The sequence below is a fragment of the Aythya ferina genome (assembly GCF_964211825.1).
Source record: "Aythya ferina genome assembly, chromosome: 2".
NCBI classification, from domain to species: domain Eukaryota; kingdom Metazoa; phylum Chordata; class Aves; order Anseriformes; family Anatidae; genus Aythya; species Aythya ferina.
In genome coordinates this window covers 27,213,692-27,233,616 of record NC_140297.1, presented here as the reverse complement: position 1 = coordinate 27,233,616, position 19,925 = coordinate 27,213,692, and the positions used below count along the sequence as shown (strand labels likewise).

Genomic DNA, 19,925 nt, shown 5'->3' with positions numbered 1-19,925 from the left:
TTTGTTTCTTAGGCAACAAGTTAATTTGAAGATTCACAGAAATAAACTTAGTTGTGGGAAATATTTATGGTAAAAAGGTTGAAATACTGGCATCCACCATGATTTTCCTCTTCCTGACAAGTGCTTTTTCATACTTCTTGTGTCTTCATCTTTTCACAAAATGCTTGATTAGGAAAATTGCTACAGAATATTTCAGAAGTGAGGAAAGAAAGAGGATAAAGGGTCTGAAAGAAGCTATTCATGAATGTGGTGGAAAAGTCATGCCTCTCTTTAATTTCAGCATGGCAAATGACAGTAATTTTTTTATCTGTCATTTCACACTGATGAGTCCAAGATAGTACTCTAGATACTTTTGTTATACACTAAACCATATTTGTTATATGTTATTTGTTGTTCTGTCAGTCTTTTTATACACTTACCTATCTGTAAAATACCTGAAGCTGGCTCTCTATAATTCTTCTAACTGGGTGCAATATTTATGGCCTCTTTTCATTTTTTCTGCAGATTTTCAGTATGGAAAAGTTTCCTTGTTTCTCAGCTTCCAACTCAGCAACTTGCTGACTAAGATCTCTAGCCAAGGTTTTTCAGGCTCAGACATCTATGATAATAAAAACACTCTCAGACAAGTTTAATTGCACTTATGTAATTACACTAAAAGCTAAAGAATATAGAAGAAACATAGAGGTTATCTGTCGACCTTACCTAGTGCCAAAGCCAACCTTTGGCATTTTGGAGCTTATCTGAGAAGAGTGAAAAATTTTTCAATGATCACTACAGATAATCAGTAGTTCTTCATAGCTTAATAAACACCCATTCAGCTGGTAAAGGTCAAGGCCTTTTTTGGTTCAGACACATAGTGATCTTTCCAATATCTTTTGTCCTTACAGAAAGATTAGTCAATTGCTCTTTTAAAATTAGTTTTCATGACACATAATACAATATATCTGAAAAGTAGCAGTTATTTATAACTGTCTCATATAAAATAAATAAGACTATTCTTAGTGCCCTTCCTTGTACCCGTGGCCTTTCCATGCTAATACTTTCTGCTTATTGAGCTGAGCTAGTGCCTTCAGTCTGGTTTAGCAGAGCTGAAGGCAGTTTCATGGCATTAGTATCAATATGACATAATGCAGAACACCACTGCTGAACATTTATATTCATTGTTTGTGGGCCATGTTGAGGTTTGAAAGGAGAGAGTCAGTTCCTCAAAATATAAACTCCAGATCAAGTTCAGCCTACAGATGTTTTGGGTCTCATTTGTGAAGTCTACTGTTCACTCAAATATCTGGCCAGTTCGGTGCATCCCTGACCGTAATGCAGTGCCATACCCCTTCTGCTTTGCAGCGCCGGGTTGCAGACAGTTGGGGATGGTTGTGTCGTCTGTGCTGCTGGCTCTGGCAGCCATCAGCAGGAGAGGGTTGCTGGTATTGCAACTTTAATTTATTTGCTTAAATGTGATATGTCTGAAGCAATGCAGCATAGAGTCCAGAAACATCATCCAAGAAATTACTGGAAGGAACTTTTCATTACTTACTTCCTTTGTCATCCATCTGCATTCTCTTATTCTCTCTTAAAATGCTGCCTAATCTGTCAGGGTATAATTCTTGCTGTTTGCACAATATGATACTGCCTTATTGTATTGCCAGTGCTCAGTTGAATGGTTTGCAAAGTCCCACAACTTGCATTGAACAGCTTTCCATTTGTAGTGTGTTTCCATGTAGACACTAAAGTTTAGGGGTGTTCATATGGAGCTGAACCTCATCTTTAACCTCTGAAAGTCTTTCTGATGCACTTTGCAATCAGCCCTTATCTGTAATAACCTCTTTATTACAAAACTAAACTGTGTCACCTTACTTTTGCCTTCTTTTCTAGATTCATATATGAATTGTAGAGCAGCCTATATCCTGCATAAAACACAGCTCAGCATGATATTAACTAAAAACAGCTTTTGCTATTAAGCAAAATTTAAAAAGCTTTCTCTATTTGCACTTGTGCAAAGTTATAGCATCTCAAATAAATATAAATAGTTTTATTACGATATAAACTTTTTCCATAAAGATGCTGAGAGATTTAAAATGACAAATTTAAACTCTGCTTCTATATAAATAATAATACGTTAACTCATCTTTTCCTTATGCCATATTGTTATTAATTGCCCTGACTAAATATATTTATACTTAACCGAATGTTGAACTTACATGATAAGAGGAAACTTACAACTCAGTATAAAACACAATCATTTGAAAAGAAAAACATTAGAGAGGAACAGGAAATTTCACTACTAGTTAGGAATTGGGAACTGGCTAATTTCACTCTGTATCTCTTGCCTTATAAATCAGTCATTTTGGACCTGTTCCCTGTTGTAGGTTTTTTTTTTTTTTTTTTCTTGTATTGACTTTCCTATGTTTATTGGCCATATTTCACTAAAAAGATGTTAAATTCACAAAATAACAGTTATATTGTTAATGCCAAAGTGTACGTTATCTTTTCTCTCTCACTAACTTAAAATACTGAGAAAGAATACCATTCATAGCTGTGCTTTATATTTTCTTACAACTTTGCTGAAGGTCATTCACTTTAAGGCATATTTCAGCTTTATCAACCACAACATGTTATCTGCATTCTAACATGAAACAAAAACTTACATCAAAGCATATTACATACTCTATCCAGCTATAGAACATATAAATAAAAATAAAAAAATAAAAATTAAAATTAAAAAGAAAAAGCTTTTGTAGTTCTTTTGAAGTCGCCACACCCAATTAATTAAATTGCAGAACTTCGATTTATAACCTTTACCTGTGGTAAACACATTTTTGACTCTTGTCACACTGCAGCTTGTAAGAGTAAAGAACTAATTGTGTTCCTTGTCTCACCATGAAAGCATAGTTGGCCTACACTACGATTTTGCTGGCTGATGCAAACAACAGTTTCCCAAAGACAAACAAAGAAGCAAAGAAAAGACAGGATCTCATTTACAGAAGGATTAAAAGTACTAGAAATATAAGGTCAGCAAAGAGAAAAGCCATGCTGTGCTTGGTTCTGCTCCAGTAATATCCTATATTGCTGCCTGGATTTCCAGGAGCCGGCTAGATGGCTTGTTAACAGATGGTTTGTTGATTAAATCAGTAGTGTTTGCTTTTGCTAGGCTAGCTTCTCAAAGATCACGTTGAAGTTATTACAGGAAGGCATAGGCTTTCATAAGGGGACACAGGAGGTAAAGTTAGTATTCTCTGTAGATGGAAACAAAACATTTACTTGCTCTGTAAATGTGATATATTCTGCCCTAAGCACCAATGTCCAGAAGCATGATCCAAAGAGAATCTCATCTCACTTCCAATGTTCTAGTAGTCTGCTTTGTGTGATTTAAGTACTTCTCTTCTACATATCTCTTATCTGCATTGGCTAATACAGGAAAATAGCATTGTAGCTGGCTACGGCATTTACTTTCATCGGATTTATTTATCACCTCCTATATTACATTGTTATATTCTGCTATTCTAAGAGTGAATTCTAAGAGTGAATTCTGAACATTAAGAGTGAATGTAATGCCATTTATTTTGATCAAGCAAACTTCTCAGTCCTGAGTTTTTGCTGCTACATTTTTGCAAAGCTAAAGTATCTCATTGGGGTTGAAAACATAAAATGTGCGGATCCACATGTTCCTAGTATTCTTGGAGTTAGATAAATGAATTTGCAACATGCATATGCCTATTACTGAGCTTTTCATTAATTGATTTAGATACTTGCTTATTTTATATATATATATATATATAAAGCATATTCCGTACAATTGCACAAGTGAGGTTCTGTAAGAGTGTTTGTATTCAAGGCAATTTTGAAAATCTGTTAGTGAGGGACTGAATTTTCAGAAGTTCGGTGGACAATTTAAAAACAGAATGATTTGGTTACACATTATAAAATTGGGGCATAAAATCAGGAAGTGGACGTGACCTGTGTAGTTAAGGTAGCCACTCAGAAGGAAGTAATGAGCAGGGAGTTGGTATGGTTATCATTTCAAAAATAAAACTGGGTTTGTTTGCTTAAACTTTTAGACCAGCTACTGGCAATAAATAACACATTTCTATAAACCCTGATATATTCATGGAAAGATTGAGAACAACACATTCTTTAAAAGCCACTGTTAAAGTGAGTGCCTTTAACAAAAACTCTCAAAGAATTACCAGCTAAAGTTGTAAGAACAGATGAGTATTCAGACTTTAAAGGAGATAGTTAAGTTTGAATGTGGGTATTGAAAGCACTTATTTCCATGAAAACATCTTGGGATAACGCTTCTATGAAAATTCCCTTGTTGCATATTTCCCTGAAAATGTGTCCCAGAATGAACTGCTAAGGATTCCTGCTTCTCTCATGACTTACAAATTCTTTCCTTACTTATCTGGCAAGTTATATGTTTCCCAGGAGGCTGAACAATACAGTTTCCCTATAAAGAAGTGTAGTTTTGGTGTAGCACAACTACCTCAGAAATATTAAATATCAGTAATATATATTCAATATCTGTATCTGTTTCCATTGTTGTTTCAAATGTTTAAAAAGATCATCATATTTGAAAGCATATTTTTCACTATAGCTTATTTGTTATATCTTAGTCATTAATAGCTTTATAGACTCTGACATACAGACTTCCTGTTCCTTGCAGGGTGTATGTGCGTTCCTAAAAGTAAAGAAGCCATTTATGCTGGCACTAACTGGTATTTATCATAACATAGCAAACTGTTTGCTGGGGGGTAGACTTTTATGTATTTTCCAAGCTTAAAATTGTACAATTTTAATATGTAAAAATTTTGAGTGGATTTGAGTGGAATGTTAAACAAAGAGAATGATTACAAAGAAGCTACTTTGAAAAGTAGAATTTTCCTTCTGACTGTAGGTAATGTTATTATTGGCAGTGCTTTACTGTTTTAATAAATTTCACATTTCTTGTAGCACTGTGATTGTAGAAGTTAAAACAGAGGCTTGCTAATAGCTGTATGAACATATGACTGATATATAGTCTTTAAAACAGGTAAAAATAGTTTAAGTTCCAATTTTGCATCTTGTCTGGAAAAAGGCTCTTTTTTTTTTTCTTTTTTTTTTTTTTTTTTTTTCCCCCATCATTAATCTTCAGACATCCTCCCCTATCAAATTTTCATGCTACTCTACATTCTTTTTATTATAATGCCTACTTAACAGTGTCTACACCGGTATCTATTGAAAAACAAATAAAAGCTGCATCAAAGCTGGTTAAAGGACATCAGTTATTGGAGAGAAAACTAGATAATGTTTTCATCATGGTTAAATAAGAGCTTTTGGAAAAATGTTAACTTTTCTGAGACTTCCATCGAGACAATGCATGCATTAGCATAGCCCTAGCATGTGGGTAAACTTGAGCAGGAACAAATAAATTGCAATAGGAAGCATTCCCCAGAGTTATTGTCGTTGGAAAGTTCTGTCAGAAGCTGTCAGAAATAGATATGAAACACAATGTCTGTTTGGACAACAGGCCAAAAAATAAAAATAAAAATTGGAAGACACTTTCCAAACACAACAAAGGGGTATGGTTTATTGTTTCAGCTGCATTAGGAGGTTGTTATTTACCTAACATTGGTTTTCAGAACGGAACAAGTTCCTACACGATTTCTTAGGCTTAGTTTTGACAAATGTAGCTAGTGTGTTTAGGGGCTTTTGCTGTGTCCAAAGTAGCCTGCTTATACCTAGTAGGCTAGCGTGCTGCTGTTTTGGTTTTGGCTTTGTTTGTTTGTTTGAATCTGATATATTTATTTAATATTTTTCAAGTTTGCACATATCTTTTGCATTTTTTCTGTGTGGCATGCTAATTCATCCTGGCACAACACACACCCTAGGCTGCCTTTTCCATGATAAAGATGACGACTGAGAATTTGAAAAGCTAACACTTTGCTCACTGCCTGGCCATGGCTGCCACCCCGTACCTGTGTGAATGAGTGAGAGGGCACAGGAAGGAAGCACCATGTCAAAACATGAACCTGCAGCTCTGCCTGTAGGGAAAACAGTGAGTCCAGCAGCAGCTACAGCTGGCTTGTGTGTGCATATGTGTGCATCATTTCTTGCAGTAGCAGTGGGAGAGGGCACCGCTTGTGTGTGTGTTTCCTGGAGGAGCCTATAGCTGCTCAGGCTGGAAGCCAGAGTGGGGATCCACCTCCAGCAGCTGTCAAAGCCATATCATCTTGTCAGCGTGTGAGTTTAGTAGGAGGAATGATAATCACACTAGCATGTTTTAAGTAAATCTTGCAACATACTAAAAAGAGTAGTGGCAGAGATTCTTAGTGGCAATAGATAAAGTACATGTAGGAGAGAGAAAAGCCAAAGCAACTGCTTTGTCACCTTATGGACTTCCCTATTCCTACAAAGAAGCCAAGTTGACCAAAGCCTCTTGAATCAAAAGGAGTTGATTTCAGTAGGCTTTTGATCAGACTCAAGAAGTTGGAAGGTAGCAATAATCAACTATTTATGTTGTGTCAGTTTTCCAGTCTGCCACTCTAAAAGTGCCAGCATTTACAGTGGTCTGTGTCTAATTCTTTCTGTCAGAGGCACCTCTGCCTTGAGGTGAAGTCCATTCCTAACTTTATGATATACAGACCCTGAAACTACAAGAGGCTGTACCTGTTAGCTCCACTAGTGAAGCAGAGAGCTATTGGAGTAAGAGTTGGTGGTGAATTATGGGAGGCTATGAGCTGAAAGGCAAATTATCTTGGGCTTTTTTTTTGTTTGCTTAATATTCTTCCAAAAGCCATGTTTTGTATATCTTGATGACCTTTGCAAGAAGTACAGCTGCAGATAAACACAGCAGAAGTGTCTCTGTCCTGGAGGGTGTCTATGCATGGAAATTTGTTTGCAGAACTTTCTTCTGAAACCTTAATACAACAGTTTTACCTGTGTAGCTCCCATAGGGATGCCTTTGCCTGGGAAGCAGTGCACACCAGCGGCACTGGACTTTGCTGGTACTGTTCGGCCAATGCACTTCTACATGCTAATGCAGGAGCTGAACTTCCACCAATGCTTAGCTAATTGTGATCTGTCAGCATTGATGAAATTCAGTAGTCAAAATTGCTATGGTTGGAAATGAAATGGATGTTTCTAAGTCACAAAAACCCTTCTGAAAATGTTGCTTGTAGTGTATATCATTTTCTAAAGAAATAAACATTTCCTTACATATTTTCTCTACTTCTTGTCTAAACAGAATCATCCCAGAAAGCCCTGAAATTCAGCTAAAGTACAGCAGTGTTAAAACAGAGAGCTTGAAAAGAGAATTAAAGAGGATGCAAATGCTAGCTTTAGTTGTATTATTCTTGGCCTTCCCTAAATTTCCTGCTGATGGGAAACGGTTAATAAAAATTCTTTTTGATCAGCTGAATCTAAAGGACAGCATGTTCAATGCTAAATTAATTCCACGGATGAGCTGGAAGTCTAGATGATGGGCCATTTGAGGAATCTTTTTATTTTATTTTATTTTTAGTGAGTTTCAAAACAGACACAGGAGATAAAAAAACAGCTATGAACAAAACAGGCCAACTGTATCCCATAGAGCATCAGGCACGGCATTGTTAGCAGGTTGAGAGAAGGGATTTTCCTCTCTACTCTGCACTGGTGTGGTCTCACCGCAAGTACTGTGTGCAGTTTTGGGTGCCACACTCTAAAACTATTAGAGAATATCCAAAGGAGGGCTACAAAGATGAAGACTCTGATCTCAGGCATTAGAGTTTGCCTAGAGATTTCCATGGGTAACGTGTCCCTCATAGCAACATAGTACATGTAGAATAGCTAAACTCACAAAGCTATTCTGCAATTTGTCACTTATGACTTAAAGCTAGTGCACCTACTCCTGCAAAAGGCAGGTTCTTAAGATATTTTCCCTCTAATTTCTCCATTATTTAGAACAATTATTTTCCCAAACTATCATATTTATAAGGAATTTTAAATAATCTTTGAATTTGCAGGTCTTCATTGTAAGTGAATATAACATACAAATATGAAGTCTTGAGGCATACTGTTGTTAAGATGAAGAGATTGAAGTATTTTGGAATTTTGTCCCAGCAATATTTCAGATTTCATCCATTTTCACTTACTATTATACCTGAGTTTCTGTCTAAACATTAAGCTTTGAAGAAATTGTTAGTATTTAGTGTTTAGTGTTCCTACATAGAAGAAACAGTAGGTGTTTAAGCACACAAGTAGGTCCACTGAGATCATGCTTAAAGACCTTTTCTATATCAGGGTCCTAGAGCAAATGCACGTAGGGGATATCACAGAATCACAGAATTTTCTAGGTTGGAAGAGACCTCAAGGTCATCGAGTCCAACCTCTGACCTAACGCTAACAGTCCCCACTAAACCATTTCCCTAAGCTCTACATCTAAATGTCTTTTGAAGACTTCCAGGGATGGTGACTCCACCACTTCCCTGGGCAGCCTGTTCCAGTGCCTCACAACCCTTTCAGTAAAGAAGTTCTTCCTAACATCTAACCTAAAACTCCCCTGGCTCAACTTAAGCCCATTCCCCCTCATCCTGTCACCAGGCACGTGGGAGAACAGGCCAACCCCCACCTCGCTACAGCCTCCCTTGAGGTACCCATAGAGAGCGATAAGGTCACCCCTGAGCCTCCTCTTCTCCAGGCTGAACAAGCCCAGCTCCCTCAGCCGCTCCTCGTAGGACTTGTTCTCCAGGCCCCTCACCAGCTTCGTCGCCCTTCTCTGCACCCGCTCAAGCACCTCCATGTCCTTCTTGTAGCGAGGGGCCCAAAACTGAACACAGTACTCGAGGTGCGGCCTCACCAGAGCCGAGTACAGGGGGACGATCACCTCCCTAGCCCTGCTGGTCACACTGTTCCTGATACAAGCCAGGATGCCATTGGCCTTCTTGGCCACCTGAGCACACTGCTGGCTCATATTCAGCCAACTATCCACCATCACTCCCAGGTCCTTCTCTGCCTGGCAGCTCTCCAACCATTCCTCTCCCAGCCTGTAGCTCTGCTTGGGGTGATTGCGCCCCAGGTGCAGGACCCGGCACTTGGCCTTGTTGAACTTCATGCAGTTGACCTCAGCCCATCGGTGCAGCCTATCCAGATCCTCCTGCAGAGCTTTCCTACCCTCAAGCAGATCGACACACGCACCTAACTTGGTGTCATCTGCGAACTTACTGAGGGTGCACTCGATGCCCTCGTCCAGATCATCGATGAAGATATTAAAGAGGACCGGCCCCAGCACCGAGCCCTGGGGGACGCCACTAGTGACTGGCCTCCAACTGGACTTGGCTCCATTCACCACGACTCTTTGGGCCCGGCTATCCAGCCAGTTTCTAACCCAACGAAGTGTGCGCCAGTCCAAGCCAAGAGCAGCCAGTTTCTTGAGGAGAATGCTGTGGGAGACGGTGTCAAAAGCCTTGCTGAAGTCAAGGTAGACCACATCCACAGCCTTTCCCTCATCCACCCAGCGCGTCACTTTGTCATAGAAGGAGATCAGGTTCGTCAGGCATGACCTGCCTTTCATAAAGCCATGCTGACTGGGCCTGATTGCCTGCTTGCCCTGCAAGTGCTGTGTGATGACTCTCAGGAGGATCTGCTCCATGAGCTTCCCTGGCACTGAGGTCAAACTGACAGGCCTGTAGTTTCCCGGGTCTGCCCTCCGGCCCTTCTATATATCATAGCAGTTGTACTGAACTTTTTAAATAGATCAAGGTGCAGACCCTATTCATCGCAGGGGTTGTATTGTGTGAAGTGCATGGATTAAATGTGTATTTGTGAATGGTTGTCTGGATTTGTTTTGATTTGGAGAACTGCCAAGCACTTAAATTTGTAATTGATTGAAAATCATTACCATATTAGCTATACAATGTTTTAATCAGAAAATTACTTAGGTTAAATTAGATCTTAATAATTTTCTGAGTCAGTGGTTTTAGAATATATCTTCCAATGTGTCAGAACTAGTATTTGTAGTATCAGTCTGTGTCAGGTTCTCCAGGCAATGAAATTCAGATCTTCAAAGGGTTTTATCTGCCTCGCTCCTGCTTATGACTCTAAATACCTGTTAATTTGGGGGATCTGATGCTTGTTTTCACTAGAACCTACATTGGCTTTGTTAGAAACATATTCAGCTAACAAGAGGAGCTGCAGTCAAAGACAGTAGTAAGAGCAACAGTTGTGATATGCAGCCTTTGCTACTGGAAAAATCTTTAGTCCTATGTATAAAGCATAAACACAGATCGATTTCCAGATACCTGTCTTTCTGGCAAGAAAAGGAGTGAAGGAAGCACATACCAAATTATTGAATAAAATCAGGACCAAAAAGATATGATGAGGAAGAAACACATTTTGAATGGCGTTATGACTTTATTATCTATCCCAGAAAATTGTATGGCCAGGATATTGGCCATGCTACTAACCAAAACATTTAGTTTTAAAACAGTTGTGTTTTGTTTTGTTTTTTGTTTGGTTGGTTGTTTGGTTGTTTTTTTTTTTTTACTTTAAATACATATTTCTATAGCCCTGAATGGTTGTGATGGAAAGATACTCTGGGAGAATTTGATTATGAAAAGAGACTATTTCTTTAATAATCTCTTTCTGTGTTTTTTTTTTTTTTTTTTTTTTTTCTCTAGGGAGAACAAGGTCCTATAGGTCCCTATGGTCCGCCAGGACTCCCTGGTGTTGGACAGCCAGGACCCAAGGTAAGTCTCAGTTATATGTCTGTTAAAGTGCTAACTGTGGTCAGTCATTTTTTGGATGAAAGTTCTCATCTGAAGTTTTATCAAACTCAAGCTCTTATAATCTTGTGTAGTACTGGTTTGTGCATTTGTATAGAATGGAGATGACAGAACTGCTTTTCCTTCAACCCCAAGTTTTGATTATGATTCCACTGAAACAATAGGCCAGAAATAATGCCATTTAAATGAGGGTTAAATACCTGAGATCAAAGTCAAGCACTAGCAGATGATTGCGTTAATGAGTAATCATTCTTCAAGGCATAGAAATACATCTCAGTCACTGTGATATACAATCAAGTGACAGATTTGCTTTACTATTTTTCACTATGGGAACTGATGTTCTTATATCCTTTGCAGTTGGCTTGAGGACTGAAATACAATGTAAGGTTCTGAATGTTAACTAAAATGTACTTTCAAATGTTTCTAAATTATCATTTATGTTTGTTTTACCTCAAGAGATATTGTTTGATTTCAGATTTTTCTAATGACATGATTAAGTCATCTATATATAAATGTTAAGCTTTTCAAAAGCATGAAGGTGAATTAAGACTGAACTTAGTAATATTCTTTTTCACAAGGGCGCTCCAGGTCGAGAAGGTAAAATTGGACTCCCGGGACCTCCTGGAATTGGTGAGCCAGGATTACCTGTAAGTCGTGGATAGATGAATTGGAAGTGAAAATAAATAAGTCTTTAATAAATAAGACTTTAATTGAATGACAGCAGCTATATAGGGTACTGATTCCATAAGCCAATCTACATAGTCTAGAGCAGCAGCTGTGCCAGCCTAATATAGCAACAGTAATTGTGCATGAATTGCTGGAGTAGGAGAATTAAGTCATGTCCAAATAAGTTTTGGTGAAATAAAAAATTGCATGGTCCATGTGAGCGAGATTACAGCATACAGTTTTCAGACAGACATGGAGTTGTATACTAATAGGCATACCCTTACTTGTTTGAATTAAGGAGATCTTTAAAAAATGTTTAAAATCAAATTTTAAGAAGGTGAAAATCCAAAGTCTGAGATGTTCCTCAACTCCAGTCTGTAATTTGAATTGCATCAGAAGCAAAAATCCAAATTATATGCTTTTAATTACACCTTTCTCTTCTGAATTACAGTAAGTTACCTTTAGCAAGCTCTTTGTAGCTCTGAGAAACAGTTTTCTTCTAATAGCCTCCTTGGAAGCTGCAAAGCAAAGGATTGTACTCCTTCTTCCATTGTTAAGTTAGTGCTTGCTGGTGGCTCTTTTTTCCTGCTGTATAAAATGTGTAGTTTTCTTACTTCATTAATAATCAAAAGATTGTTAATTAAGAAGCCACAAATGTAGATGATTGTTAGAATTCATTCTAATATTATTTTTGAAAGCCTCCTTGTGACTATAAAATATATTTTTTCACAAAAAATGTAGTAATATTTTTATTTAATCAAGATCATCCTTAAAAACTCTTCAGTAGCTTTAAATAATAAAAGCTGAATTTTCTGGAAGAACCAAAAATACTACAAAACAAAAGAATTATTTCAGTGTTCATTTAAACAAAAGTTGGAATTTTCTAATTATGTTTAGCCAGCCATTTTGTATTAAAAAAAAAAAAAAAAAGTTCAAATTAATGATTTTCATTATTTCAGGTACATGAAATTATAAGGAATAAATTACAAGGCAGTAAATATATTTATTATAAATTAACCCACAACTTCATTTGGGTTTTAAGGATAGAGTCTTTAGACATTATGACATTCAGATCATTTCAGCATTACCTTCTTCTTATCTAAATCCTCCAATTAAGGTTTACTACACTTCATTTGATTGTCTGGGCTCAGCCAGCTGTTGTGTAAGTGTTGCTACTTATCAGTGCCATAAGAGTTGCAAGGAACTATATTAGCAAACTAGACAAAATGTCAGTAAGAAATGTAATTGCTGATATAATCTGATTTTTTTTTTTTCTTTTCTTACAGGGACCACGTGGCCCTGATGGTCTGCCAGGTGAGAAAGGTCTACCAGGAGAGGGCATTCAAGGACAAAAGGTAGCTTTATGGAAACATTTTTTAAATTATTTAATCATAGGACAAATTTGCTTTAGTGCCTAAGCTATTTAAGAGCACTGATCATTTTAGTGGTACAAAATATCATACATGTATGGTAGATCTTGGTCTTCTGAATCACTGTGCTCTCTGAATACCCCTCCTAGTTCAAAAGCTCTATTAAGATAATTACAAAAGAGTTGCAGTGTCCCTCTAAATGTAAGAAGTTAATGATTCTCGTATTTATGTATTTACCAAGATACCTTTTTTCACCAGCATTAATGAGATAAGTAGTCTTCTGAAAGACTATTTAGCTATTTATGTTTTTTATTGGAAGAAAACATTCAGGAAGTATTTTTGTTCTGTCTTACCATTTTTTGGAAGCTAAAACTTGGGTTATATGAGTCTCTGTGGACAGTTACCTCATTAAGGGCACGTGGCAATTTAATATGTGTGAACATTCCTTTTCTTAAAAATAAGTATAAACAAGCAAAGATTTATGGTAGAATCATAACTGGGTTTCTCATCAAAGTGTATCCCTCTTTAAGTGGCTTCAAGATTCTCCAGAGCCTTGAGCTACCAAGCAAAGCAGATTTTTCTTCCTTTTAAGGAAAAGACGTTAGCCATGTCCTTGCACCAGAAGGTTCTGAACTACTCTATCTACTTACAAAATGAACACGTTATCGCATTCTCAAAATGTACTTTCTGACTTCATGGTATTTAATTTTCTCCTTTTGAAGTCCTGTGTTCAACGAAACAATGAATACAGATGAAGTACATTATGAATTGTAACCAAAATTGTAACTTTGTAAAATTGTAACTTTTCTGTAAAACTAATAATTTAGTTGGCTGTTTTTCTTGTTTTTTTGCAAAGGAATACTTTTCTCCTCATTACCCACATTGTGTTGACAAGTTTGTCTTGGATCGTTTCCTTCATAAATTCCCATATACAGTTACAAAACTGTTACTTATTTCTAGGGTGAAAAAGGCTCTGAAGGTGTAGCTGGTCCAACCGGACTGCCAGGTCAATCAATCAAAGGTGACAAGGTGAGACCCAGAGTATTTTCCTGATCATATTTATAGTTATATTTATAGTAAATTAATGATGAATTATTCAAACAACAACACGAGAATATGTTTTAGCTTGTATCTGAGGTACTCCTTCAATGCAGCTTCATAAACTTCATAGCATTCATCTATACAAGTTAACTGCACTATGGACGGTATTCTATGCAGCTGGGAGTTTGGGGGAAGAAATTGATTTACTTTCCTCCTAAAATTATCTCAGAAATATTGTACTTAAAATATTTTAAATTAAATATTTAAAAAAATGAAAAACCCTTTCGGTTATCTAGTCTAATGGACCTGGGACAGGCAATGAACACGTTGGCGTCTGAAATTAGTTAGCTTTTTGGCACCCAGGCCCTCAAAGAATGATCCAGAACAATTGTAATTCCCTTGGCCTGAGGAGATTCTGGCCTGTAACTTGCATGGATCTAGAGGATGACTGATGAAAAACGCTCAAATGTCATGTAGAGCAGAGACATTGATCCAAATCTTCCTTCTAATGGTTTAGTGATGTAGCCCTACTCCTACTCCCTGTTTTTTGCCTTCCCGCATGTCCCCATGACTCCTGCTCTCCTCACTATCCCACACTTCTCTTCTGTGAGAGGGGAAGATGACACTCCCATACAGAGTTACCTACAGTTTAGTCAACAGGGAGTGTTTCTCAGATGTGGGAAGTTTGATTTGAAGTTATTCATCTTACTGTTCTGTCAAATGGATCTCCAAGATCTTCAGGGAAACCTAGGTGGTCTGATGTGGCCCATCTGTAAGAGGCATGGTCAATGAACACCTTCCAGACCATCTTGCTCGAGGCTTTAGTTACAGGAAGACTGATTACCTGAGAAGAAACAAACTGTCTTATTCCCATGTCTATGTAGGAAAAATGCAGTGACAGCCAGGGCAGTAAGTGTTTGGGACCATCTCAATATGTAAGAGTGTCTGGTGTAAGTTAAATTAACTATTGCTTTGAAGGGACTGCTGTCCCACTTCCCGGACACCTTTATGGGTCTCTGCCACTTTCAATACCCAAAGGAACTCCTGTAATTCCACTATTCCAGCCTTAAGTGCTGTACAATACCGCCTGACAAAGATTTTTCAACAATACTCTCTAGCTCCTCTTTAAAAATAATACCCTCTAGCTGCTCTTTTACACTTGCAAAATTTTCTTCTGAGTGCTGTGCAAGCAACTGTATATTTCAATACAAGAAAATCTGCAAAATTAATCTCAGTCTGGAAAGATAAGCTGCAGATCCCTCTAGATGTGATTGTCTAATGTTACAAATGCAATAGAGTTTGCAGAAAGGAAGAGGTGTGTTAGATGAATTGCCATAAGCAGACTTTAAGGCATTCAAAATTCTCATTTACCTCAAACAGAAGCAGCAAACCTCAAGATCATACAGTCTGGGGACTACCGCTCTGTGTTTAATTTAAATGTACTAATCAGCTAACATAGTTTATTGCAATTTAGCTCTCTGGAATACTTTTATACAATACAGGGTGAACAAGGCCAAGTAGGACCACAGGGCCCAGCAGGACCACCAGGAATAGGCAATCCAGGAAGCCAGGTAAGTTTGAATCAGGAACAGGCAGACACTGAGCTGCAGATATGAAGAAGGCAGCTAGTATGACCTGAGTGAGGTATTTGTCTGTTCCATTGTTAAGTTAGAAGACACCCATAAACTGCCTAGCTGTAGTGTGAAATCTGTCCTGCATTTATTCTAGTCTTTTTATAAAGAATTAAACAGCAGCAACATATAATGAATTTCATCAAAAATACTGCATACTATAACTCCTATTTAAGAAGACTGTTCTTAATTCTAATCCTGTTTGTCTACTCTTGTGGCCATAGCGGATGAGAAAGATGGAAGAGCTCTGTTGCTCTTCTAAGAGCAAATGGCTTTGCTACAAACTTTATTTAAAAAAAAAAAAACAAAACAACTATCAGATCAGTCCTACACTTTGGAAATGTAATATATGTATGTATTTGTACATAGTTTTTTGTTTTATACTTCAGAGCTCTAATTTTGATTTGAAGACGTTAAAAATCTCAGTGTTTTTGCATTTTAAAAGGCATGAAGTTAGTCTTCAGCGAAAGCATCTTGACATTAATGGTTACAACTGATTTGAATTATTTTAGGATTAAGAAAATAGAAATATGGTGTAATATGCATAATAATTTGCATAGGAGATAAATCAAGTGCACTGCTTGGACAATGACATGTAGGGGCTTCATGAGGTAAGAGTCCACCACATCTGGATTTCAATCCCCGTTGAAGTTTGTCAACAGCCTTGATTAGGTGGATGCAGAACAACAGAAACATCCAAAAAGATATATTTTTTGTGTGTTTTGCTTTGTTCTGCATTTTTTGTGTGTTTGTTTGTTTGTTTTTAGGAAAGAATATTATTCATGTTTACAGCATTCCAGTAAATTGAGGTTTAGATACTGAGAAACTTCCCATTGGCTTTATCCCTGAATAGTAATTGTAGTCATTACACTTGTAATAAAGCTTGCATTTTACAAGGCTTGCAATTGTAGTCATTACACTTGGATAAGGCTGTGAAATCCACAAGATAGTGACGAAGATGAGATAAAATATTAACTGAAAGATAGACTCATGATGAATTTAAAATGTAGAAAAATATAATGCATTAACTCATTTATTTTGATTTATAGGGTGTACAGGGTCCACAAGGAAATCCTGGGGCAAAAGGATCCAAAGGTTTTGGTCTGCCAGGTCCAAAGGTAATGGTTAAGATACTAAATATATATATATATATATATATAACACTAGGAAGAAGCAGCAAGCAATGTATCCTTTGCCAGGCTTTTCAAGAGTGTGTTTTGATGATATGTTCACCGCTGAGCTTGTTAATTGGAGATAACAATTACTTCTGATTCTTCAAGGAAAAAACACTCATTTATTAAGGTGTTCCCCAGAGCATAAGGCTTTGGCTGACATCCACCCCTTTTTCAGTGTAAATTTTGGCTTCCAAATGAACACAACTTTTTAAACAAAGTGACTTTCAGACATGTTTATATCTAATCAATTTGGTGTCTTATTCACATTGTTCTTAGCATTTTACTAAGCAACTTAGCTGTAAAGCAGCAATGGTTTGGAGACTTATGGCTGATCTCATCAGGCCAATTCTTTTTTGCAATGCTTGTCTGTCCTTCAGCCTTCCATGGTGACCATGAGAGAGAGATGAAACCAAAGTTAGAAACACTAGGAGAGAAAAAAAGAACTTATTTAGAGTTTATTTAGTAGCTGATGCTGCACCATAGCAAGAGGGAAAGGAGGAAGAGAACAGGAAAGTAAGGTAAAAAATTACTGCTGCCAAACTCCAAGCCTCCAGCAATATGGTGTCAGGTGAGAACTCTATGAGGGTGAAAAGGGAATTTGACAAAATATTCAGGAGAACAAATGGAAAGAACTGATATACTGTAAAGCAGTTGTGTGCTTAGTAATCACCTTGATTGGCGGAAGAATCACAGTAGTCACTCCATTAAAAGCAGGGAGAAATACAGTCATTTTCATCTGGACATTACTTTGGCTTGTAAGTAGCAGTTACAGCAACAGTGTTTAATATCAATGCAGGGAAAATGATGTAGTTCTGCAATACGTTATGTTTGAAGACATTTTCTCTACAGTGAAAAAATACTTTAAAAAGCATAATTGAAAAATTTAATTCCAATTTCTTTAGAAATAGTTTTAGAACTACTGGAAGGAAGAATTGCAAGATCAAAACTTTCCTTTAAACTGAGGTTCTGATTTTTCTTTCTTTGGATTCATCTTTCTTACAGTGACAGCAGAATCTTTGATATACCAGTAGGAAATAGAAAATAAAAGATACTTAAATGAATTAAAACAACAAGAAGAAATATGGCATGATTCACTTACACTTTCTATAAATAAATAAAATAGATGCACTTCTACAAGTTATTGGAGTTTTGACAGAATGGAATATTACAGTCAAAAATCACTTGATTGAAAATTGGACCACCTCTATGTGTAAAACAGTTGGTGAGATAATACAAGTAATGAATGAAGCCAAACTATATTCCTGTGTCTAACAGAAGTCTTTTTGTTACTAGGGTCAACAAGGTGAACGTGGACAAAAAGGAGAACCAGGACTCCCAGCAACTGGATTACGAGGACTTAAAGTGAGCCTCTTTTTAACTGCTTCTTAGTGTCTTCTGATTCTTTCCCCTGTTGCTGATAAATGAAGTAGACTTTTTTTGCTATACATTGACTATGATCAAAATAATAAGGAATTTCAGTGAGAGATATTCCCTTAATGTCACACTTTAACCCTTTAAACTCAAAATGCTGTGCTAAGGCTCCCACCCTCTCTCCTGAAGTCATTACTGCATCCATAACTGAAAGAGTTTGCCTCCAGTTTTTCTAAGCTATCTCTACAGCCTTCTGGAAGGCTTCTACTATCTCTGTTCCTCTGCAGTGATTAAAAAAGAAAAGAAAAAAAAAGTCTGTGTGACAGCAGTGCTCATACTGCCTGTGTGTTAGAAGAGGTGGTAAACATTTACAGCTTTGACTTCAGCTGCCAGTTTGAAACCTGTATATCAGATCCTTGACATTTCAAGTAGGGCTTCCCCAAAAATTGGCTAAAATAACATGGATATTTTGATTTCAGTGATTTTTCCAAGGATCATGGAAGAAGCATGTTGCAGGAGTAGTTCATATGACATTTTCAACAATTTGTGTCAAGGTCTGTCTTAAAAGTAATGCCTAGACCAGTTTATACAACAAGAGAGGCAGTCTTTAACCAACACGATTTTGGGTACAAGCCAATCTATGAGCATCATTCACCTCATGCAATGCAATATCATTAAGTCAGGTAAACCAAAGACTGTAATGTAGATTCATGAGAGAAATGATTAGATTGGACAGGCCAGTCCAACTGACCAGTTCTTCAATCCCAAATGCTTGACTTTTCAAGTAAATTGCATTCTTATCACATTATCATTGTGCACAGAATAACAAATAGTTTTAATTCATGTTTTTACTTGCTGAAAAATGCAAGTTTATTTAATACAAAACAAAGATTTAAGAAGTAGGTGGAAGGCTTTAAGAGAAATTTAAAGTTCACATTTTTCTGGCTCTATAGAATAATTAACTGGGGATAACAACCTTTACTTGAACAAAAATATTGTATGTAATGAATTAATATTTTAGCGCATTGTTAGAAATATTTTACATAATAATAATAAAAATATGATGTGTGTAGATGCAATTATTTATTCTTCTTCAAGGGAGATATAGGTCCATCAGGAGTCCCAGGAGAGAGAGGGGTGCAGGGAGACCCTGGAAAAGCAGGGGAAAAGGTAAGGAAATATATTTTTCTGCATGTAAAAGCTATAGATGAAAGAATACCAAATTCAATCTTTATCAGTTTACAGGTATGTAGTGACAAGCAGTTCATCCTGGGGGAGGGCATGGGGCAATAGTTCTGCTAGGGAAAAGTGAGTATGCTAGTTGGAAAGTTTCCAACAGATTTTATTAACAGTGGCTGCCATCTGAATCTGTAGATGTTTTACCTGTCCTGCCTTTTGTGGGCTACTGATTTTCATTAATTTTCACAATCTTCTTGGAGAACAGATAGCTCGTGTCTTATGGCCTGCCTAGATTTTTTCCTGACACCTAGAAGTCTGGCTCCAGTTGGTGCAACCTACGGTAACCCTCCATCTAGTAGGGTTGTGAGCTGTGGCTGAAGTCCCCTAGCCTGGTACAGAAACTATAAGAAAACACTGAAACCAGGGCTCCTTTTTTCCAATCGAAATTCTGAGATTTTAAGAGAAACTCAGCCATATTGCAAAAAAATGTCCTATCATTATTTGCCTAAGTAAAAAGTTGCTCTCCAAGTAAAAAGTTGTTTTCTCTTTTAATTCCACTTTATCCAAAGAAAATGAGCTGCTGAGTGAGCAAAACTCAGTGCTTTGGCTGATTGTTGAATGGCTGCAGACAATCCAGTGGTCTCCAAACTCTGCTGCTGTACAGCTCTTAAATGAGGGTGACACCTGCCCAACATATTGAACTGATGAACTGAACATGATTCAGTGCAAGCAAATCAACAGTTTTTGACTGTCTTTAAT

The 19,925-nt window shown here is 37.2% G+C and overlaps 1 protein-coding gene across 1 annotated transcript in view; it reads left to right on the top strand.

Moving 5' to 3' along the window:
- Positions 1-19,925, top strand: part of COL28A1 (collagen type XXVIII alpha 1 chain) — a 66,700-nt gene that overhangs the window by 14,192 nt on the left and 32,583 nt on the right. The window contains exons 12-19 of the mRNA XM_084507910.1: positions 10,629-10,697; positions 11,312-11,380; positions 12,686-12,754; positions 13,730-13,798; positions 15,313-15,381; positions 16,491-16,559; positions 17,910-17,978; positions 19,086-19,157. Of these exons, the coding sequence (XP_084364036.1) occupies positions 10,629-10,697; positions 11,312-11,380; positions 12,686-12,754; positions 13,730-13,798; positions 15,313-15,381; positions 16,491-16,559; positions 17,910-17,978; positions 19,086-19,157 (555 nt within the window). The remainder of the gene's footprint in view (positions 1-10,628; positions 10,698-11,311; positions 11,381-12,685; positions 12,755-13,729; positions 13,799-15,312; positions 15,382-16,490; positions 16,560-17,909; positions 17,979-19,085; positions 19,158-19,925) is intronic.